General features: G+C 39.3%; 1 protein-coding gene across 1 annotated transcript in view; it reads right to left on the minus strand.

The window, feature by feature from the left end:
* Positions 1 to 25,007, minus strand: part of LOC139745181 (cystathionine beta-synthase-like) — a 45,624-nt gene extending 20,617 nt beyond the window's left edge. The window contains exons 1-5 of the mRNA XM_071655622.1: positions 24,952 to 25,007; positions 19,293 to 19,520; positions 7,089 to 7,204; positions 1,416 to 1,550; positions 503 to 787 (exon numbers count right to left, since the gene is read on the minus strand). Coding sequence (XP_071511723.1) covers positions 503 to 787; positions 1,416 to 1,550; positions 7,089 to 7,204; positions 19,293 to 19,441 — 685 coding nt within the window. The 5' untranslated portion in view covers positions 19,442 to 19,520; positions 24,952 to 25,007. The remainder of the gene's footprint in view (positions 1 to 502; positions 788 to 1,415; positions 1,551 to 7,088; positions 7,205 to 19,292; positions 19,521 to 24,951) is intronic.
* Between the last annotated feature and the right edge of the window lie 813 nt (positions 25,008 to 25,820).

Here is a 25,820-nt window from a genome sequence, read left to right on the forward strand (position 1 = left end):
AAGTCTGCTCTGAAGGAATCCATAGTATTATATTATCACCCTACCACTGATTTTGAGGACAATAATTCAACAAGAGCAAACAGAGAAGTAAACAATGGAAAATTCCTTACAGTCAAAGGCAGCTTAAGAAAAAAAGAATCGAGTCGGACCAACGTGGAGGTTTCAAAAGACTTCCAAGATTTTTTGCTGAGACACTGCGAACAGGAGAACACTTTTGCACATCATACAAACCCAGTAGCAACTTGTGGGGCAACAATATCATCACCTCAGTATATTTGAAAGGTTCATTCAGCCCCAACATGGTGCTTTGTGTAAATATGTAGGAATGTGAGAATCTAGGTCTCTTGAAATTTATGCTCTTCCAAGTTCTGTTTTGTTCCTATTGTTCAATGACATTACACATCTCGGTTTATCTGTGTTTGCTTTACGTGACAGAATCAACTTTTAGAGCACAGGTTTCCTCTAATCACTCTGGTTAACCCTTCTACTGCCGATAACTAACCTTCGCACTGGTCCCAGATCTCTTCGGCAGTGAAGTCGTAGTGGGCCAGAGGGTTTCCCGGATTCCGGTACTGGTCCAGGATCACCGAGTTCGGGATCTCGCGATTCAGCCTCTGCGCCACGCTGATGTGCGACTCGGGGGCGTCGAAGCGCGCCGACGTCGGCGTGCGGACGATCTCGGCCCCGAGGGCGCGGAGAACGTCGACTTTCTCGTTCGACATCTTCTCGGGCATGACGATGATGCAACGGTAGCCTTTGACGGCAGCTACCAGGGCGAGGCCGATACCTGTGTGACACCACAAAGCATAAAAACAGAAAGTGTACTTGCTTTTACTGAAGGTATATTCACACATTCATAACAGCAAAGGATATCTCTCTTAGAGTAGAATTGGGTCAACTTGATATCCCCACATTGTGTAAAGGGTATCACCCTATTTCAGATGGTGCAATAAATTTGTACATTATCATTGTCAAAGACTTCTATCGCACTAGCAATTTAAACAAAGCATTGCCAAGGTTTACAGTATTTTTATACACATGTACAACATGATGTCCTTGATTTGTTACTTTGTAATTTTGTTATACAGGGCCCCCAAGAATATGAGTGAATAAAACCACTGTTGGTGCTAAACCCTGGGTAAAGAATACTGAACGAACGAACGAACGAACGAACAAACGAACGAACGAACGAACGAACGAACGAACGAACGAACGAATGAATGGATAAAGAGCAATGAAGATATGCGACATATTCAAAATGAGCCAGCCGAAGCCTTGTGTTAGTATATTTTGTATGGAACCAGATCTAAATATAAGATGTAACAAAAGACTGTGACATCTTCACTCCAGCACTCTACTCAAACACAAAGATTGGTGGTTAGCTACTTTATCCGACACTGATACATTGTACTCACCAGTGTTCCCTGACGTTGGCTCGATCAGCGTGTATCCAGGCTTCAGCGTTCCAGCCTCCTCCGCATCCTCTACCATCTTCAGCGCGATGCGGTCCTTGACACTACCTCCAGCGTTGAAATATTCCGCCTTCACCACTGAACAGCATACGAAAGCAACAGAAAGAAAAAAGGTGAAGCATTAAAAAACAAAAACAAACAATTGTAAGTTTCCCAATCATGTCCTGGGCTAATTTTTGCTGCAAAATATTTTGTCTGCATTTAGGTTTCAACTTACTCTAAATTTCACACATATACACCTCAGTGGTATACAGTATGTCCCAAAAAAAATTACAACGGGACCACCCGCAATGATATCTTTAGAAATAGTGAATCAATCTAAAAATATACAAATTCAAGGTATGAAACTATAATTCATTGCCCACATCTTACAGAAAACCCCATTCGATTTGCTTCAGTGGTCAAAGAGAAATGAGGAATTTTGTTGAGGATGTCGGGAATCTCTTTTGTCCAAGTTCTGTCTATTATTCACGCACTAGAGCATTGAATTGCTGAAATTGGGAAAATTAGACTCATGACATGCTTTACAACAATCTACATTTCTCTGTGACCGCTTAACCAAATTGAATGAGGTTTTCTGCAAAATAGAGCTAAGATGTTGTATTTTAAGGTCCTGAAGTAGCACTTAGACAGGTCGATCATTTTGGATGTCATCAATTCGAAAATTTGATTGTAATTTTTGAGGGACATACTGCAGTATGTCCCAAAAAAATTACAATCAGATTTTCGCATTGATAACATCCAATATGATATTGTTTTTTTCAATGCTACTTCAGGGTCTTAAAATATAACATCTTAGCTCTATTTTGCAGAAATCCCCATACGATTTGGTTAAGAGGTCACGAAGAAATGGGGATTGTAGTAAAGCATGTCATGAGTCTGATTCTTCGAAGTTTAGCACTTCGATGATTTTGTGCGTGAACAATAGACAGAACTTGGACAAAAGAGATTCCCAACATCCTCTACAAAATTCCTAATTTCTCTTTGAGCACTGAAGCAAATTGAATGGGGTTTTCTGTAAGATGTGGGCAATGAGTTATAGTTTCATACCCTGAATTTGTATTTAGATTGATGCAATATATTTAAAGATATCATTGCGTAGGGCCCCGTTGTAATTTTTTTGGGGACATACGGTATATTGGGTGATTTCAAGCTTGGTGCTATTGCTGCTAGTGCCAGTGCTATCTCCAAAAGCAACTGCCTTTAATTTGAGCTCTAGTACTGATGGTCCTTGATTATAAACTCAAGCAATACCGATCAAAATAATCAATCCCCAACACTGTACATTGTACATGTTGGCATCACCAATTGTGAGGTCAACATCCAGACGTCAACTGATTTCAAATTCGGTTTTATCGGCGGTGCTACCTAAAAATAGAAGAAAACCCCGAAAAGTACAAATCATAACAACAACATACAGTGTACATAAACCCTTTAGAACCTCAGCTCAGGTATGTGAGTGCGGGCATGGGACTTGATTGGTACTATTCAAAAGGGCATGTCGGCTGATTATGTGGGATCACTTACACCAAAACTGTCATTCTATGTACACACCCTTTGTATACCAATATTTGTCAACATCCAGGGATGATACATGGACTGACACTGTAGGGCCTACAGCTTTTACAACTATTCCTGTCTGCCTAGACCATCTGGAGTTACGAAGTCGTAAAAGCGCTACTCTGTTTCACTTTAATCCGTCTTAATGACAGAATGCTATTTCTCACTGCTTACAATTATTAAACTGAAAAAAAAGAGCAAGAAAAGAATTGGTGCAAAATCTCACAAGGAAATGAAATTGAAGGGGGCGAACCGCATATTTGGAATGTAGGATTTCAATAGACACACACACACACACGATACAAATTGAATGTAAACTATTTAAAGAACATCCCATTATTCGTTTGTAGCTCAACAAATACGCATCCACACATAGCATACATACCGCAACTGTCTGTAACTGTGAAATACTGTGGAAATGTCTGTAAATTTCACACTCTGCTGAACTTTACAGGAACAGGCTTTGCATTGTAATGGGTGGGGGGGGGGGGGGGTTGAACATCAAAAAGTATAACATACTTACAAAAACAACATGATAAAAAAGTGAAGTTCACCAGAATAGGTCCAATACCGCAGAGAGAAAAAAATAATAATTGCACAAAAGTGTCCATTTTTAGCTCATTTGAGCTATAAAGGGACTGTACAGTACTGGTTGAGGTGGGGATTCATGTTTTGAACATTCAGATAGTGAGATAATGAGAAATCTCTTATGAAATATGAAAGAGCATGTAATTTTAACAAGGATTTAACGTTTATTTGATGGAAATTGGTTTTCAAATGGTTGAGATATCAAAAAAAGTGATAATAATATTAGAAGGCGACAGGCCACGCCTTTTATTAGGATCTCTTTTTTCACCTTGTTTTGGGATATCTCAGGCATTTCAAATCCGATTTTCATCAAATAAACTTTTGATACCCCTTTAATAGAATTGCATGCTCTTTGACATCTCATAGAGTGGTTTCTGAATATCTCGCAAAACATTACAAGCTGAATCCTCACCTTAACCAGAACTGTACACACCCTTTAAGGCTCAAGTGAGCTTTTGTGATCCAAGTATCATTTTGTGTATTAAATAATGTCACTGCAGTGTCCCATGGACCAACTGTGCAGCTTCGTAATGTTGATCATACAATTGCCATAAGCCCTGGACATCACTCTGCTGAATGGGAGATAGCATTAATAAAGCTGCCGCAATGTACAAGGTTGTACATGTATCAGTGTACATGATGCATAGGCTTGTATTCCTCTTCATGCTTTACAATTCATAAGATTTATTTATCTATCAATTCATCTCATAGTATTCAGTATTCTTTACCTACGGTAGCCCCATCAGTGGTTTATAAATTATACAATGTTATTCTTGTGGGCCCTGCAACAGAATTATTAGAAAATACCGTACAATAAAATAAGAAGTGCCGACCACATCTTCTCCACTATTATGTACCGTACAATGTGCATTAAAAAAAAATTGATTTGATTAAACTGCAGGGTATTCCCTTCTGCCTGGGTGACATTACAGACATAAAATGAGCAGAGGGTACACCTTTTTTGTTTGCACACTGTACAGCATAATGCTGTGCCAATTTATCAGGCCCGAGGCACAGATACTAAAACCACAGGAAAGAATTGTGCAGCCAATAAGGGAAGTACTGATTGCTGATATTGATACCAATTTCACTCCAGTGAAGGCTGTCTCTGTCTGTTCAAAAAAAAAAAAAAAAAAAAGGAAAGGAAAGGAAAGAAAATATAAAGACCTAGATTCTTCAAGGCCCAGGTGCTGACATGATGATGTCACATGTTGAACCAAATGTATGAGTGTACAGTAAGTTTGTGTGACCCCGAGGGGGTAAAATGCGCAGCTAATAACGGAAGTTACTAATATTACTTTCCCTCCAGCAAACAGTCATCTCCATTGGTTTAAAAATAGGGGGGGGGGGGTGGAGGGGAAAAGAGAATAAGACCTAGATTTCTGGGGGCAGGCAGACGAGTATCACATGTGTGTACGATAAGCATGTCTGTGAGACTTGCATGTGTGAGGGTCTTGACTTCGAATGACGGAAGGGCCTGGTACTCTGTCGCCTCATGAGAATCACACATTGTAATTTCTTTCTCACAGTCAACGATATTAAAGTAGTATAATGTACAAAACAGTCTAAAAGAAAAAAAATAACTTTTTAATGTTGTTGTTGCAGTTTTACATTTGGTTAAATTTTTCACTTTCTTTTTGTAACGCGGACTTAAAAGTTGAGTTCTTGTCTATCATACCAGAACACACTAGTCTATAACTAGGATATCTATGAACCTTTTCTCGTTCTGGGAGTTTGTTGTTTGTTTTCCTTTCTGTTCATCCGTACTGCACTTCGTTCAACAAGTGGAACAGACATGTCTCTGTTAAAGATAATATAAAGTTTTGGTACCTCAAAAGTTTCCCTGAGTTTCCTTGTCTTACATGTAGTTTGTGTTTCAGGTTAAAGTACCTTTCATATAAACACTGTGAGACTTACTGGCCCCAAAGTGCTCTCATGTCTTTAGTAATCATGCAATAATGGTTTCGTACCAGAGCAGAGCGGGCTCTGAAAAATTCGAACGAGCCGTTAGCTTGACTTGACGCGGTTCCGCGACAATCAATATACACGCATTGTATGAAACCATTATTACAATTTTGGTTTATATTTGCTGTTTCACACACTTGATGAGTAGAAACTTTTCTTTTTTCCACAGAGAACTACTTGTATTTGATATAGTATAAAATGCAAACATTATATATTTTGGGCCTTAATCTTGCTATGCTCCTGTTTTGAGAACCTTAAATCTGGTAATTTGGGGCCTTAATCTTATTATGCTCCTGTTTTGATAACCTGGCTTAAATCTGGTAATTTGGCATTCTGGAATACTGTTCATAACAAATACGGGTGTAATACAGGAAGCCCAATTAATTTTTTCATTAGGAATCTAGAATGTTGGCATCTTTTTTCTTTTTTTTTTGGGGGGGGGGGGGGGGTGCATCTGTATTTAACCGAGCGCGACCCCTCCAGCCACATGATTGCTACATACATGCTCTGCTTTTTGCATTATGAAATCTTGGATGGATTTGTTATTAATCAAATTTTTGTGCACGCAAATAATTCAGGACATTCACATAAATGTATATTGTACAAGTACAGCACATGACATCTGCTATTATAGCAGCCACCCAAGGGAGATGAAAAGAGTATGGGTACAACATGTAGCTCTTAGGGTGCGTTTATAAGATTTTGCGGGCCTAGAATCACTGTTTTGAAACACTGTTTTGAAACACTGTTTCAAATCACACTTTCGTCAGGAGAGCGTTTATAAGATTTTTTCTCCGAGCGTGTTGGGGCTCTCGCTCAGACTGTGCCATTGCGCAACTCACTCTGCGCAGTTTTTCCTCGGCAAGAGGTCAAACAGGGTGCGTGCAAGGCATTGTGACGTCACATAAACAGTGTTTGCGATCGCGGTTGCGTTTAAGATTTTTGAAACACTGATTCTACACAAACACTGTTTGTAAACGCACTATTTTGTGCGTTTACAAACAGTGTTTCAAAACACTGTTTCAAATCACGACGAGCGTTTATAAGAATTTTTTCGGGCTAGAATCACTGTTTGGCCAGAAACAGTGTTTCAAAACACTGTTTCTGGCCAAAAGAAAAATCTTATAAACGCACCCTTATAGACAGGTTGCCGGTATAGACAGTATGTTCTCTGACATTTTGTGTACGTACATGTATCTGTTATACGATAAACAGTTGAAAATGTACCAAGGGAAACAAAACGGGTGGCTGCTAGCTTTCTCTACACTGGCTGTATACAGCAGGTGGCTGCTACAAGGCAAGTTTAACTGCAAAGTTTCAGATTTATCATCCAGCGATAGGTGCACTACAGCTTTAAAAATCCATAGCGGCTTCTATTGAACAGATTGTCCAATTTTCCAAAGACTTTGGTGGATCAGTCTATATGTATTCTACTATTTTACTCCATTCCCTTTTCACACTGAATTTGGGTTTCACTGCCTTTTACATGTATCTCAAACTCACATATCTCGCACTGGATGCCTGTTCCCTTGACGATGTTGTTGATGCGGACAAGTGGGGTGTTTCCTATCATCCTCAGGATATCCGGCTGGACACGGCTGTTGATCTCGTTGCCACGGCTACAGGAGAGTGAGCGAAAGAAAAACAAGGAGATCGTAAGGATGTCATCTCTTACAGCTAGGCAGTCTCACCCCACCCAGAATTATAAAAGGGCACTGCACAATATGCATTACTCATCTTTCAAATGAGGCGACAAGACCTTGTATCTGAAATTTTGCTGAAAATGACTTTTTTGGATAAATGGTCAGATAATCAGTTAAGTGCTGTCCTGTCCAAATCCTAGCTGTCTTACCCCCAAAAATAAAGCCACCACTGTACAGCATGTCATACATGTAGGAAAGGCTCTCACATGATATTGGCTACAGTGCTTACATTTTGCTGACTAAAGCTGTGTGGTGATGTTCAAATGCATGGAAAAGCAACACTCTACAGCATACAAACCTTTTGAGTATTGCAATGTCATTCTTATTTTAAAGACATGGTCTACAGTTGTAGATGAACAAATAACACCGGGATGTTTCTGTTATTTACTGTCACTCTTTATGTACCATGTTCACACGCCTGATCAGACTCAGTCAACAGCGTGCCAAGTACACATACTGCTCATTTAAGCTGTTATTTTCCTGAATCGCAGTTGGACCGCAAATTTAACAACATGCGATAATGTCACCACGTGATAAGGTAATAATGCGCTAATGAAGGCCTGTGTTTGATTCGCGAAAACATGAAAATGTCTGTGACTCCCTCGTTCGCGGCAATACGCGAAAATAACAGTGTATACAGTATTTTGCTCAAATGCACATATTCATGCACACAATGTATTTCAATGCTGTGATTGTCAATAAAATACACCCACTCAGCCCTCCCACCATTTTATGACCAGCCATTCTCCCAATTATGGTACAGTACACCATCCCCGCGTTCACATTGGTCCCCATGATGCGGGGAAAGTCCTGAGCTGTGGGACTTTCTCCGCCAAAACTATAATGTGAACGCTCACTGGGACTTGTCCCCCCCCCCCCCTCCCCCCCCCCCCCGTCCCCGCCAAGCCAGTCGGGTACGGGGACAAAATTTGGAGGGGAGAGTGACCTTGGGGCGAAATTGATAGCGTCCAGCTGTGGTCATCAAATGTGCACATGCACTATGCCTGGCAGAGCTCGCCCCAAGCCCCAATTGCCCCCACAGCTCGGGGACAGATGTGAACGGTCAGTCGTAAAAAAGATAAGATCTCTTGTGGCTGTCCCCGCGTCGCGGGGACCAATAGGCGTGTCTTCATCAGCCCGAAGTTTCAAAATAGCGCACTATCTTGCGGTTACCAAACTAGTCCGATGTCAAAATAGCGCGCTATCTGTTTAGTGAAGACGCAGATAGCGCGCTATTTGATCGGGAAAATTTCCCCCCAAATCTTGGTCTAGTTCGTCAACTAGAGCGCTACAAGACTGTAATTCGTGAAATAGCGCGCTATCTTGGGGTGCGTCTCCATCAGCCCGAAATTTTCTCGATCCCTCCACGCTTCTGGTTAGCCAGCTGGCAATGGAAAGCGCATGTACAAGCAGCTAGTGACTGTGTATATAAATCGGATGTGACCGTGCACCTCAAAACGAACATAAAGTCGCACACACTGATTTTGCGTGAGGACCGAAAATAAGTGAAATGGGTCAACCTAGCCGAACTTGACTTTTTCATATTTTCTGAAAGAGCGGGTCTTCTTTTACATTATGCTAAAATTTGGTATCATAAAACGGGCAGGAAAGTGTGTTTTTTTAGCAGTTTATCTCGAACATTTTTGGTAGAATAGTGTGATAAGGTGTGTCTTTAGAATACCTTTTTCATTTCAGAAAAAGCTTGTCCACACTCTTCACTTTCAACTCTAATAACTTTTGAAAGGATAGTGCTACTGCTTTGAAAGTTGGCATTAATTATGGACAGAATGTGTTAATGAGGCATGCTTAATTTCAGTTTAATCTGATAATCCCTTCATTGTTGTTACTCTGGTGGTTTACTTCCTGTTTTTTTGTCCCATTCATCGCGCAGCAAGCACGGTTTGGTAAAGATTAAGCGCTTGAATAGACACTGTACTTAAGAGCCTCTTTTCTCAGTTCACACTCTTCCTGAGTTTGTGCTTTCTTTCCAATATTTAGATAGGTTAGGAGAGTCCATTACATCATTTTTCAGCTTAAAGTCTGCTCTTTCAGAATATGGTCTTAACTAAAAATTCATGTCTGGTGACTTTTTGTTTGTTTTGAGGTGCAGGGTCACATATAGTACATTACACGCTCGGTGTATTCCAGGATCACATGTGTGTACTAATAGGCCTACTGTTGTTGTCATCTTTAAAACCAGGGAGGTGATTTCTCTCACCTTCCTATTAAAACTCAGTGCCGTGCATGCTAGCTGTTTTTTTGTAAACTTCTTCTTCTGGTCCACTCTACCTTAGCTGAAGATTCTTGCAGATTGTGTGCATCTTGGATTTGTTTAAACATTGCAATTTGTTAATTTCATATACAATGCCTCACTGGACAGAAGAAAGAGTAGCGTTATTAATATCCCTTTGGAGAGAATTTGCTGTCCTGCTCACCTCCCTGGTTGTAGAATCGTACATACGGTGATATAGGAGATTTTGAGCGGGGAAATCCACTTTCGAACCGTGAGCCAGGCAAAGTAATATTGCAAAGTGCGCATGCGTCAATTTTCGGACTAATTTCCCGAAGCAGGCTGTTCGAGCTGATGAAGACGCACATTCGCTGTATCGGGCTATTTTCTAAGACCGCAAAATGTCCCGCTAGTTTGAACTTCGGGCTGATGAAGACACGCCTAATGTGAACGCGGGGCATGTAACCATCCTGGTAAATGTGGTAAAGACACAGGGATGTGCAAATAGATATATTGCGCAAAGACTAATGAAATAAATTTATCAAACTAACTTGACTGAACATGTCTGGACACCAATCTGACATACACTGTACTAATTCAGAAAGAACAACATACAACTCTACGAAGATTAAATCATACAAAAGTATCCACTGTACACATATGTTTGTGGGGATTAATCAGAAATGTATTGAATTTTAATCGACTTTCCAGGAGAGTACAGTTTCAAATATCATAACATACATTCACAGTCCTGATTTAAGTTATAAATGTAAACTTTAGCACAATTCTTGACAGGACTGACTTTTCTTTAATATTTTTTAAATCATTAGGGGTAATTTCATATCATTTCATGAACAAACAAGGAAAATAAGCCCGACATTGTATGTTCGAGTTCAAAAAGAGTCTTCAGATTGCTCAGAAAGATGGCTTCACCAATCCTCACTCATTAATGACTCAAATTTACCTAAGGTGGAATAATTTTGTGCATTCCTTGAAATGTGACAGCTCTGTTTGAATGATTGTACTCAGTTGGAACTCCAGAGTTTTCTTGAACATCTTTGGTCACTACTTCCTCAGATGAGCACCATAATGTACCACTGGTTGTACATTTATTCACTGAGATTATTGATACATCACATGACAGGTGTTTGTATGTATCTGCTGTACAGGTGTACATTTATGTACTCTGTATCTTTAATATGTACACTGTATACAACATACAATCACGGTAGAAAGTACAACTGGAGAGCCAATCATTATCTACAGGTGTACTGGTCAATGATTTTTGATAGCAAAGCATCTAGTTTATATACAATGTAGAATTTCTTAAATACAATAAATCATTAAATGCACAGCACAGTACGTGTAATATATGTGTGTACATTGTACAGTTTCTATACAATGTACATTGTAGACAGCAGAGGTGGTGTACAAGTACAACTGTAAAATATCCCCTTTAAAGTAGATGTCATAATCGGTTGCACAAGATACACGTTTACGACAAAGCCCCATTGTAGACAATACAATACATGTACTCATTGCTCAGTCATCCCAGGCACGGTTTGAACTTTTACAATAAAAACTGAATTCGGGGTCGAGTTCTCATCTTATAAAGGGGCAGGCCTTCAAAAGCTCTGTAAATGGGTCCCATAGAGAGGAAACGAGCCTCTCTTGATGGTAACAGGGGGAAAAAGTAGATGAAGAAGGAATAAAAAGAATAGAATTCAAGGTGTAAGCCTGAGCTCGCAATACACTCAGCGGAGCGAGACAGCTCCGTCTGATCATGGGACATTGCAAAAGACAATTGGAATACATGTACAACTGACCAACTATCCCGTGCAATGGACTTTTAACAGAGAAGGGTGATTGCTGTGTAACGGTAGTCTCAACAGGGGTATTTAATCCAGAAAAGATACATTGTACAGGATTATGAAATTTCACATCATGTACACACGTAACTCATAAACCAATGGTGCCTTGGATGTACAGGTCTGTATTGTACAAGTGTAGGTCCTAAAGAATTGTGAAATTTATTGCACATCATGGTCCTCGAGCAGATGAGCCAATACTCTGAAAAACCTAAAACATTATATTGCTCTCCCTACAGAACAATACAAAAATGACAAAAATCGGATTAAGACATGTATACAGGAAGATATGACATTTTGAAATTTCACGTATTTGTTCAGAAAACATTTCCTGACCAGTCCTTACGAAAACAGTACAGATTTTACATACAATGTACAGCTGTACATGTACACATCCATTCGTCCGTAATAAAGGCAGAAAATGCATGGCCAACTTTTCCACTGAGGTGACATACACATGATGTACATGGTGTACAACAGGGACTGTACAAATTGTTGTAATTTTATTGACTCTAATTCTTGATCACAAATCCAACTCCTTGCAAGACTGTCATCCAATCCCCAATTTGCAAAATATCTTGCTTGCAAAATACATACAAGTGTACATGGCAAATTTTTGTCTACAAATTAGTCAGTATATTCAAGGAAAACCATGTATCCGCGTACACAAAGCAAGATTTGGTTTCCTCTGATTTCTTTTCAAAGAAGGGCAGAGTGAACATTTGTGTACTGTACCTGTACCAGGTACAGTGTACCTTCAGGTCAAAGGGAGACTCATAACCTAGACATAACTAGAAATGTCGCTATGGCGACTGGTATGCCTCCGCCATAATGCATGATTCTCCTAATAGGTCTATAGTACATGTGGACAACGTGTGATTACATTTTCACAAAATTGGCAAAATATTAAAATGACATGTTTGTCACAAATGTATCGAATGTTCACCTTCCTTGACCTATGTTTAATTGGATGAATAGGAGAGCATGTATTTGGGGATTTAAGAACTTTAACTTCGACTTTGACCCTTTCATAAGTTTGTCATGGTATAAATTGTATGGAGAAAAAGTGCAATTTCTGTATTGAAAAGTAAATTGTTATCATTTTCATCTGGCCTTTGATTCATAAGAGAATCAATGTCAGGCAGAACATACATAAATATGTACTAAGTTTAAAGATAACTTGAGCCACTTCCGAGATATGGAGAAAGAAGTAAGTTCAGCACTTTCACTTGATCTTTGACCTTTTGACCTTTTGAATCTCTAGTGGGTTATACATGCATACATCAAGTTTTTAAAAAAATAATCCTGCTGGCATTGCATAAATATAATGAAAATAGTAAAATTTTGAAGTATTGCCCTTGACCTTTGACCCCTGACCTTTGACCACATGAACCCAAAATTCCCTAGATAACCGCTGCCAGTCAGTACATGCATATTGTTCCATAAAGATACCTTGAACAATTTCCAAGATACAGAGAAAAAAGTGCAATGTTAACATTTTACTTGACCTTTTGACCTTTGACCTTTTGACCTCATGACCCCAAACTTTCACCAGAGAATCTTAATTGGGTAATACATGTATACACTAAGTTTCAAGAAAATATCTTCAGGCATTGCATAGATATGGGGGGAAAAGTGAAATTTTAAACATTTGACCTTGACCTTTTGACCTTTGACCTTGAGCATGTGCACCCAAAAGTTGATAGGCACAACTTCACCTCCTAATACACATACATGCCAAGTTTCATTAGGATACCTCAAAAGGTTTTGATAGTTACCCTGTCCACAAAATTCATTACGGACGGACGGAAGGACGGACGGACGGACGGACGGACGGACAACCCGAAAACATAATGCCTCCGGCACCACTTCGTGGCGGAGGCATAATGAAAAAAATTTAATGGAACTTAAATTTGCAAACTTTTATCTGATTTTATCACTCATTGCTTGACTTCAAATTATAAAGTCAGGTACAGTATTTACACTACGTACAGCATCGCAGAGGACAATGCAAGTTCTCTGTAGGATGGGCAGTTCCAGCGTTACGGACATTACATTTCAGACAAAATTTGCAACTTCAAAAGGTCATTAAGATAACAAAATGTTTTCATTCTGAACTCATACAATGGAATCACTCACATATGAGGCTAAATCATAAACAGTGAAAATTTCAATCCATTTCACCACATTATATGGCACTTACTGCATAAAATGTTGGCCGTTACGGACATTACATTTTTTGGACATGACTTTTTGCATGCCTATACAATCATTGAAAAGTCTGTGAGTTTAAGCACATAATTAGACCAATGTAGGAATAAATTGAAAGGTAAAGAAATGTTTAAAGAAAATAAAATCAAATTTAGTGAAATAGATGGCACATGTACCTCCTAGAGCTATAATTGTGGCGTTACGGACATTACATTCTAAGCGTTATGGACATTACAGATTTGTCCACTTTCATTAAGTGGCAGGAGTCACATGCAAGTATTAATATTTTTTATCCTTTTCACTTGGATGGTAATCAATACACATTTGACAATGTTGCCATAGCCCTTTCATGAGATCTTTCATCTCAGGAGTTGCCAATTTGAGGACTATTTGTTCAGTATGGACCTCTACTTTAACAATTTGTTGACTTTCTATCATATTGGAATTTAATCAACTTATTTAATGCCTGCAATACAGTTGTGATCTATAAATAACATATAGATCAGCCTTTTGACTTTCTATTATGATATTCAAACTTTTAATTACTCAAAATGTAATTTTAAAGAAATGTTACGGACATTACACTTTTTATTCACTTTGTACAGCCATCACTGAGCATAACTCTGCACGAATAAACAACTTTCATTAAATCAAAACTAATGCATAATAAAAATAAAATAAAATAATGGTTCAACAAATGTTCAGTATGTATTTTTACACTATGAATGTTTAGTTTTGCTTTCTTTTATTCCCCTACAGTTTGTTGAAGTACAACAGTCTTTTCCCGGGTCAGACAAGTCTGTTTTGGAAAATATTGTTTATTCTGCTTCCAAATCACCTTGGAAGCTAGAAAGGTGTTCTTGACCAATTGTTGGAGAGGGTCTAATACTATGATTCCATCCTGTTCTAAAAATGGCTCTCCTTCAATACACTCAAAGAAATATTCATGGATCCTTGTGTTTTTAGAAATTTGATAATCGATGGACTATCCTCATTACAGAAAGTCCAACCTCAGTTATCCAGCAATCACTTTTCTGGATTGCTCTATTATTCAGATATGGACTGGCACATGATTTTCTTTGCATAATTCGGTGCAAAATATGATCTATTAAAAGTACGTAACACTTTTTTATTCTTTACAAAGTAATTGTGATTCAGGACAGCGTTAATCGCTATGGTACATTATATTTCTACCAACCAAAATACTGTTGCTAGAAGGAATAATGAGGAAGTGTATTTCATTCACATTCCATTTGATTTCCACATTATTGAATAATAAAACATGAAATTTTCATGTAAACTATAATATTGAATAGTCAATTAGTAATATCCCACACAATTTGCTTACAAGTGTCATGCGTGAGCATATCTCCCTTATCCAGCAATATCATTTTATCCAGATGGCTACCGTTCATGACATGGTTAGATATTGAGGTTGGATTGCATTTCCTTAACAGACAAGTCAGACCATAACTGACCATATGGTGTAAAAGGCCTTGTCCAGAGATGTTTTTGACTGTTTCTCTTCTTTAACAATGTTTTAAATACATTCTTGCCATCATAGTATAATTACTCAACTTGATATGCTGTTGCTGTAAGATAGCTTGCATCCATGTACCCATATTTCATGGTAGAAATAAGTAGACACAAGAAATAAGATTGTAGAGGAATGCAGAAGATTAGTCAAAACCTTGCTGAAACACTGCACTTGTTGCTGAGTAAAGTCCCAAATCAATTTTCATGCAAGGGCTAGGGCATTTATTGTGATAGATCAATATTGTAGGGTAAAATCCAAACTACAACTGTATTCCTACATGTAGCATCATTTTTTTATGTAGCTAATACTTTTGCCACAAATGTGTAATGTCCGTATCGCACTGGTTATGTAATGTCCGTAACGCTTTTTAAAAAGAATTATGCAGGTTCCTGAAAAACTGTGTGGATATATTGTGAGATATCACATTTTAGCTTTGCGTTTGAATTTAGAACAAAATTAGACAAACACACAGTGTGTTACAAGAACTTTTACATAAAACGTTACGGACATTACACTTTGTAAGAGGTGGAAATTCAAAAAATTGAAATGCTCATCTATTGAGAAAGAATTATTTTTTTTCGATACCAAGAAGGATGATGTAAAAATGAGTCATCAGCTTTATCATAGCATAAAAATGTTTGTCTGAAAGTCATTTTATAGGGAAACTTTCTACTTCACAAGAATTACATGCAAATTATACTGAATTTTTGTGCAATGTCTTAGAAAAAACACATGATTTCAATTGTCTAAAAAATTATATTTTTTCCAAATTGTACCAAATTTTTTCATCATATCAGTTTGATATGACCCTTCTTGAATACTTTCCAGGGTAAAACAAAGTTGTTTCTTGATTTTCATTTTTCCACCCTTGGGTAACATTTTTCACGGAATTGCCCAGATGTACAAAAATTGTATTTCCAATCGTATGTGTATACACATGTACATGTAGACTACACATGTAGACTACAAGTATGGTAGGGGTACCACCTATCGGCAGGGTACCTTCCCATCGGCACCCTGCGTATCATGGCTGTTTGCGTATAGAACGAAAAGGTACTGTCCGCGCGGAATTACAATTGTAAGTGTCATTAGCTATAAAGACAATAAAAACGAAGAAACGAAAATGAAACTTAAAAACAAACTAACAAACCAAGCTAAAAACGTTTCTATTACACATCCGCTCAGTAACGACGCATGGCTGTGAAATTCACGTGTATTACCGTACCTATGGAGGGGAGGGGGTGCCGATTGCAAGGTACCCTTTTTAGCTGCGCGAAGAAAACGAAACGCACGCACTAAAATTGCGCTTTTTTAAAACAGAGATTCATAATCAATGAGACAGTCACGACATTCAAAACTGCAGTATTTATGGCATATTTGAGGTAAGAATTAGGCGAATTTGTGTTATACAGTGTATTTTTAGAATAAACAAGCTACAGATCCTTAGGGTGACGATAGGTGGTACCCCCAACCCTACATTGCACAACTACCATTGGCAGATGATATCTATTCAAATTGCATGATGCCATTATGTAGCATTCAAAATTAGGTTTTTGTACAGTGTAGTACTGTGAGGGTTTACTGTACATGCCACAATGTACATGTACAATTGTATGTACTCCACATTGCCTTCCATTTTTACCCTCGCCCAAATTTGTATAACCGGTACTGTAGTACACTGGAACCTTGTGTTAAACAAAAGAGAGAAAAAAAAAGTGGATGACAGACGTACATGTAGCAAAGCCTGGTCCCTGCATGGTGATTTTGCAGTTTCATTCATTCTACGAGTACAAGTACACGTACAATGTGTATTGTGTACACGTACAATGTGTATTGTGTACACGTACAATGTGTATTGTGTACACGTACAATGTGTTTTGTGTACGTGTACTTGTGCGTGTAATACATTTCTTTGGGTTCATTTTTTTTTTCTTCTTCCTTTTTTTTGTACTGCTGATATCTAGTAAATAGCATGATATAAAGAAGCACTGTCATACGCGTAGTACAACTGTAGGTCCCTGAAGTACATCCTGTAAATAACAAAGTTAAAGGGGATGGCTAGTAACCGATCAGTGGGAATCAGTGGGAATGCTGAGGGATGATTGTTCCCATCCTTGTGGGATTCATTTAAGAGTACATTATAATCTATATATCTACTATTGTGTGAAAATTATTTGCTTCAGAACGGTCTCATACCAGGTATTCAAGTAATGTGCAGATTAATGCCCCGTCACTGACCAGGGACGCTTACCTGGAAACATTAAACTGCACATTACTTGAATATGAGACCATTCTGAAGCAAATAATTTTTCACACAAGGATATATAATGTACTCTAAAATGCTGTTTAAATCACAGAATGGGTTTGTCCTCATGAGTTGAAATAGGAAGATAAGGGTGAGTGTCTGCAAACACAAAAGTGGGCAGGGCTTCTTATCTTAACAGTAAACAGTTGTCATCATGGCTATCCCTATCAGTGGTGGGCGGGGTGGGGGCTGGATGAGGGAGGTGTACGAAAGCAATGCGTCACTGACATTGTGTACCCTTTACTCAGTGGCAGACATGCAAGGACACATGTAATCCCCTCCCCCCCCCCCCAACACACCACACAAACACACACACACACACACACACACACAAATAAACATACACTGAGGGGTTTCATACTGACTTTAAGTACAAAGTACACATTTAAGTATCAATAGCAAGTCAAATTTTTAACGAATCAGGATATCCCAAGAATTTCACGAGTGGAATATAAAATTCATGATTGTGTGGTACAGCACTACATGTATGTAAATAGAGATAAATGTACAATATGTACATGTCACATGAATTCATGTTGGAAATGGGATCAAATTGTGGAATATTTTGTGCATGCTTTAAATAGAAAATAGCATGCCTTGTGAAATATGGCATACAGCACGTTTATGTGTTTATAGCATTCAAAGAAAAGAACTCAGTGGACTTCTCAAGCATGTTAATATGTCATGCAGTCTGTACATTGTATGCATAGTGAGTAATCTTGAGCCCCTCAGAAAGCAAACTTGAGTCATTTTCCTCCTAAACATAATTAATTCTCAGATTTGTTCCTATTGCAAATATTGGTTGGGAAGTGTTTGAAATGGAGTTCTGCTTGACGCTGTGGGTGTGTATTTGCAGTGTGAAGTACCGGTACATGTATTTAACCTCAAAAACACAAAACTGAGTACAGAAGCAGAATGTGAGCACCTTCTGTATTCATCTCTACACATGATGTTCAAATTGTACTCTTCTGTATACAGGGATACAAATTATGTAGAATTGTGTGTTTCATTGACAGAAAATAGGGTTTGAGATGCAGATTGTCTGAAATTTTGGATGCCATTCGCAGACAACGAGAATTTACTCACGGTTTTAATGCAAAGTCAAACACCCTCTAACAGTACAAATGTAGCTCTGAGCGGGCCTGGAAACACACTGTGCACATGTTTGGAATCAAGTCATTTGTGCTCCTATAAAAACCCTATACTGTTGCAGATTTTATAGAGTGCTTTCATAAAGTACAGAGGATGCATTTTATACCTTCAAACATGATTGTAATGATGCATCACTAGATTCAGGATCCAAAGTACGCATTTTTGCCATGTGATTACAAACTGGAATTGAAGAGGGTGATTTGAATTGTAATTCCAATCATGTTTCAAGCAATGGTCCTTTGAGGTGTTTTCTACTCATGATTCACCAGAATTACATGCAAGCATGGTCGTTCCTACACTTTAAGGGATGGCATAGTATCGGTGGAGATGAGGATTGGGCTTGAATTTCTGCAATACCAAGAAACCACTCATGAGATGGTAATTTTGAGCATGAGGAAACAAAATTTTTTGAAGAAAATTGGTTTTGACATTGCTGAAACATCCAAAAACAAAATAAAACAAAGTGATCATATGTAATAAAAGGTGGGTCTCACCTTTTGTTAGAATTGCCTTTTTTTTTTGGATACCTCAGCCATTTCAGAACCATTTTCCATCAAATAAACATTTAATTCCTCTTAGAATTACATGTTCTTTCACATTTCATAATAAGTTTCTCATTATCTCACCTAAATATGTTAGAAAACCTGATGTTACAATGGTCTCAACCATAAGTATACAATCCCTTTAAATGCGTAACATACCTCTGGCAGTGTCTGTGAGGGCTCTTCTCGACACCAACACCAAGGTGCCAGGTGCACCGGGAAGGGAGATCCGGTGCCACCCAGTGGTTGTTGGTACCGTTGATGTCACCATTGGTGGTAGTGCTGGTGGTGGTGGTAGAGTTCTCCATGTTACTGTGATGTACAGTATGCTTCTTGTCTTGCAGAATCTGTCTGTAGTCACAACAGCCCTATTCGAGAGGAAAATACCTGGAAAAGAGAAGCACACATCAGTAGTATAAAAACTGAATGTATCGGTGTTTAATGTGCATCATGCTGCAGTTTAGTACCAACAGTACTAGTATGCTATTATAGGCCTACAGCTCTCTTTAGAGTGTACCTGTGCCGTATAATAAAGAGATTCAGGGCAACTGCTAAAGTGGACGCCATGTCGTTCCCCAGCGCATTACGCGTTGGGGGGTTAGCATGTACAATGTAGTATACAAAACCGTAGCATGCTCAGACATATCAAATAATGAAAGCAAACCAAATAAAGGGGTAGTGAACAATGGACACTGCGTACCGGTATTCGATGAGCGCACTCTGGTAACGACATGGCTCCATTAAGATCACAGGGCCAGTTTTGACCAATCATAGGCTTCAAAACTCATAAAGCCGAAAACGGAGTTAGCCAGACTCATACTGTAAACGTGGAAATTTTCGCACATTTCACACAACCAGACGCTAGCGCAAAAAATAAATGCACGCGAATATCTTTGCATGCCATATGTTCCAGTAGTTAATGTCCTGATTCCGTGGAATCAAAAACACGCGAAATCCATCTCGCCCAGCCGAGCATGAAATATTACTCACGTGAAAATATACTTTAAATCTGCATTAAACCCTAATGAATAAACATCGTAGTGACAAAGAAATCAAATATTTTGCAGAGAGCTTGTTTCCAGTATTATATTCTAGTAAATATACTGAATAAACTTTAATGCCCAATATGGTTTCATTCTAACAGCCGGGAGACAATACATCTCTAGTAGTAGTACTACTAGCATAAATTCTATGGTTTGTGCATTTATTTAATTACAATTTGTGGTGCAGACATCACACTGGTATGCAAGAATTGTCCAAGCTGTACAAATGTATAATATGTGCATTGTTATGGAGTAAATAGGCCTAGCATTGTGTCAAATGTATGGCATTTGCTTTGTTTTGTTTTCAAATTACAGTGTACTACTGATAAATTCCAAGATACCAGGATTCATCTATCACATGATGGGGGTGGAGAAAACAGAGTTTGGAAGTGAAGACTAATATTGCATCAGATCATTTTCAGCCCCCCCCCCCCCCCCCCCCTCCATATTCAACACTGAACTTGCACACAGGTCAATCTCTGCGTGTCCTGGTATTACAATGCAAATTTCCATGCTGACTGTACAATATGTGTCATAGCAGTAGCCAGTACTATACACACACATTTTCACACCGGTACTTGTCGCCCCATCTGACAAGTGTAACATATGGTGCAGTCGGCAATGTTCATTTGAGACATTCCTCAAGCCAGTATGTAATTTAGGCTGCCTATGAATGTACGTACACAATGTTACGAGGCAATTGATGCCAATACAAGGTCAGTTACAGCTGTATCCTCATCTTTTATGAATAAAGCAAATCAAACACCACTAAATGTTTATGCTTTGCACTGTGAATATTACCTCCGCCAAGGGAGGTTTAGACCTAGTAGACGTCTAGAATTTACCCGTTTGTTTGTTTGTCCATGTGCAAAATAACTCAAAAGTAAATTTTATAGTCAACAGATTTGGATGAAACTTGCAGGAAGGTTGAAAACGACATTTAACAGATGTTTAAATTTTGGTGGTAATCCGGGAATTTTTTGTGGATTTTATGAAGGATTTCAATATTTTGGCAGGTAAGGGTCACAATAAATGATTGAACTTGGGAGTTCAGGCTGCGCATATTTGAGGTTTCCAAAAAGTGTGTGCTCTTCATTGTAGTTTCTGCTAAATATAAGGCGAGACGTGCCGCGCAGCTGGAAGTTGATGACATAACAAAAGACTTTTATATTGGGAAATTGGGCGATTTTCAGCATGCATACTGTACACGTACGAATGAATGGATCAGTGATCTCTCTACCTTTAGTCTACAGAACAGAGGAACAAGATCAGTGGTGGAATTGAGCTGCTTGGCGGAGGTCTGCGCTCTCTGAGTGCTTCTCTAGTTTGATAAAACTGCTATTGTATCATATTCCACATACTAAGAGTCTTGCTATAGAATTGGTCAAGAGCTGATCATGTAGTAGATAAAGATCTAGCTGTGTTGTCCCCCCCCCCCCCCCCCCCCATCTTGTTCATGAATTACAGTTACAATGATTTCAGATGTGGAATCATATGGGAATACAGATGTGGAATATTTAAGCAAATAATCAACTTTTGGTTTCAGGCAATGAGACAAACTACACAGTTGGCTCGGCGATCTGAATGCGTACGCTGTTGCTATCTTTCCTCAGCTGCGCTTCGGAAGACAGCTAACGATAACCTTACAAAATGGTGGTGGTCATCGATCATCCACTCCAGATCACCTCGGAAGTGATGTGCTGATCGTGAAGATAGTTTGTGCCATCACCCTCACCAACTTGGATTATTTGCTTACTCTAACAATGTTATCTGAAACCCTATCTAACTACCAGGTTAGGTACCTAGACAGCTACAGACTACAGTAGCTGAGTAGGCCTAACAGTTAGGCCTACTGCAAATTTTATGAGTCAACAATTCACAAAAACACTATATGTGACCCTGCACCACAAAACAAATAAAAAGTCGCCAGACATGGATTTTTAGTTAAGGACAGATTCTAAAAGGGCAGACTCTAAGCTTTAAAATGATGTATTACTCAATTCAAATGGAATCTCCTAACCTAACTAGATATTGGAAAGAAAGCGCTCTCTCTGGAATAGTGTGAACCAAGAAAAGATGCTCTGAAGTACAGGCCTACTTGTATCTGTCTATTCAAGCGTTTAATCTTTACCAAACCGTGCTAGCTGTGCAATGAATGGGACAAAAAACAGGATGTAAACCACTGGAGCAACAACAATGAAGGAGTTATCAGATCAAATTGAAATTGAGCATGCTCTATTAAAACATTCCGTCCATGATTAATGCCAACTTTCAAAGCAGCAGTCAGTGTTATCCTTTCAAAAGTTATCAGACTTGAAAAGTTGAAGGTGAAGAGTTTGCAAAGAGTTATCAGGAAATGAAAAGGGGCCTGTAAGACATACCTGATCTCACTACTCTACAAAAAAAGGGTTGTAGAAAAACTACTGAAAATACACTTTCCCATCCATTCTACGATCCCAAAGTCAAGAATAATGTAAGTTTAACTAGAAGAAGAATAGCTCTTTCAGAAAATATGGAAAACTCAAAATTGACTTGGTTGACCCGTTTCACCTTTCTTGAGTCCTCACGTGAAATCAAGGTGTGCGACTTTTTGTTCTTTTTGTGGTGCACGGTCACATATGGTAACTAATAAAAATTACCAGAAACAGAAATGTATCATCAGCAATTCTGACTCCAGACCAGTCGTCTACCAGTACGCAGTAGTAGGCCTAACTAGTTACATTTACAACTCTGATTGGAAGAGTTTAAGTTCAAACCTGTGACACCTTCCCTTGTCCCTTGAGTTGAAGCAACTTTTGACCAATTAGTAGTCTACAAGTTACTACAACTGTAGTATCCAGTACTTGGCCAATATTACCTTAATACATGTGTACATTATATTTGGCTTTCCATACACAGCCATGTCAGTCCGGGAAACCCGCTCATGAGGACCGCCCCCGCGTACGAGGATGGTCCCTCCTCATGAGGACCTCCCCCCGCCTCATGAGGCCCCCCGGGGAACGCCTCATGAGGCCCCCCATTCACTTCTTATTCATCTCACATCTGACGTATAAATTGTCGCAACTTTGCACAGTGATTTTTTGTTACACACACATGTTCACTATCCATGATGAAAAGAAGAAAAAATCCTGTCTGTTTTTTTTTTTTTTAAATCGAGTTTTAATCACCCGATGCAGAGCGCCCATCAAAACGCGGGCGCCAGCGCGTTCGCACAATGCAAGACTGCCGCACCTAGCGGCCTGATCCGACTAAATATTTTCGATGCTTTTTTCTGCGGCTCTCACCTCTCCGCGCACGAATCAGCCTCGTGAAGCTGAAGTCTGACAGCTTTTTACACAAATTCGTAACGAGAAAAATTAAATCAGTACTAACCTGATCTTGTCCATATATTCCAAATTACTATTCCACACTGATAGAGTAGGTGGGTAGATGACATACTCCAGTTTGTTAGCAAAATAATCACTTTGTAGGTATGACGAGTTCACTTTCTTCGTCAATTCCGCCCACGATTCCGCCGTTTGGGCGCTTTTTCTGGAATCATCCCGCGACGCGACGTACGTCGCATCACATCACGCATCCAGCACATACTAAGTACCAGACTGGTATGTGCTGGATGCGTGATGTGATGCGACGTACGTCGCGTCGCGGGATGATTCCAGAGAAAGCGCCCAAACGGTAAGCGGGCGGCGTTTTTTTTAAAGACGGCACAGATTGGGGCATGGCGCGTGTTAAACCTATGGGAAAAACGTTGGGTTAGGGTTTTTGGTTATGGTTATGGTTAGGGTTAGGGTTAGGGTTGGGGTTAGGGTTAGGGTTAGGGTTTGATGGTTAGGGTTAGGGTTAGGATTAGGGTTAGGTTTAGGGATAGGGTCCCCGATAGATTTTTAGTTTCCCCAATCTGTGCCGTCTAAAAAAAACACGCAAGCGGGCGGCGGAATCGTTGGCGGAATTGACGAAGAAAGTGAACTCGTCATACCTACAAAGTGATTATTTTGCTAACAAACTGGAGTATGTCATCTACCCACCTACTCTATCAGTGTGGAATAGTAATTTGGAATATATGGACAAGATCAGGTTAGTACTGATTTAATTTTTCTCGTTACGAATTTGTGTAAAAAGATGTCAGACTTCAGCTTCACGAGGCTGATTCGTGCGCGGAGAGGTGAGAGCCGCAGAAAAAAGCATCGAAAATATTTAGTCGGATCAGGCCGCTAGGTGCGGCAGTCTTGCATTGTGCGAACGCGCTGGCGCCCGTGTTTTGATGGGCGCTCTTGCATCGGGTGATTAAAACTCGATTAAAAAAAAAAAAAAAACAGACAGGATTTTTTCTTCTTTTCATCATGGATAGTGGACATGTGTGTGTAACAAAAAATCACCGTGCAAAGTTGCGACAATTTATACGTCAGATGTGAGATGAATAAGAAGTGAATGGGGGGCCTCATGAGGCGTTCCCCGGGGGACCTCATGAGGCGGGGGGGAGGTCCTCATGAGGAGGGACCATCCTCGTACGCGGGGGCGGTCCTCATGAGCGGGTTTCCCGGACTGATGTGGCTTTGGCCTTTCCTGCCACCCAGTACAACACTGTGTGTATGACACATACGTCAGAGTGTATTGTATCATCCTAAACATTACAACAACACTCAGGTTAGGCCTTCCTTCCTACGTACATTAGAACTCTATATCTGATCTTCCACACCTGTAAAATCTTTAAAGACTTTATCTGTAGGCTAGGATCCATCTGTAAATCTCATTGCCTAAGGAGAAGTTCTACTCACGTCACTTAGGATCGTCTCGAGATGCGTCCAGGCAGCCTGGCTGATGACACCAAATATGAGCGGATAAAATAACGTACGTAGGTTTACCAACCTTATTTTAAATACCCTTTCCACAGTTCTGTCAATTTCAGAGGAAAAGTACTGGATCGTTCGCACGAAAACAAACGCGACGGTGTGTGTTCTATACATACACGTATGGCCGGCAGCTGTGACGGATTCTTGACCTGCGCAGCTGCACGCGTGAGTGAGCGATTTTAATATTCTCACGCAGGTATACATACACGACGGAGACAACGTGCATAAACGCATTTGCGCTGTACACATCTGTGCACTCGGAAATCGTACGTTGTGTACAACTTCCCAGGGCCACGCCCATAAAAAACAGGTTGGAAGAATTTTTGTATCCTGTACTGTTCGAGGAAGTCCACAAAGTAAATATGCGGCACAACCATGGAGCTACGACAAGTTTATCTCACTTGTTGCAACTTTATTTCAACAATATTACAATGTTGTTACAAATCTTTTAATCTTGACAGAATAGTTTGCAATCATTAGTAGTAAGGTTGTATACTTTTTTTTTTTAAACATTCACAAGTGTTGTTTACTAATAATGCTTTACATTGCAGGTATCATTTATATAATTCGGTTGTTTGCTATGACGTGCTCTGATTGTACATAGATAATTTTTGAATGTGATGTTATTGGCATTATCATTTTTTTTTTTTAATTGAGTGGTCCACGTCTTCCGAATTACAAGCTTCGTAGTTTAATTAGATCACTCGATCACTCAGCATATCGCTGTAGGCCTACTTTTGTCATCGATCATTACAAAGCGTGCATTGTTTTTCTGATCATTCATTTCATCAATT

Source organism: Diadema antillarum, unplaced genomic scaffold (genome assembly GCF_040938485.1).
Source record: "Diadema antillarum isolate AM-2024a unplaced genomic scaffold, OU_Dant_1.0 scf00000004, whole genome shotgun sequence".
NCBI lineage: Eukaryota > Metazoa > Echinodermata > Echinoidea > Diadematoida > Diadematidae > Diadema > Diadema antillarum.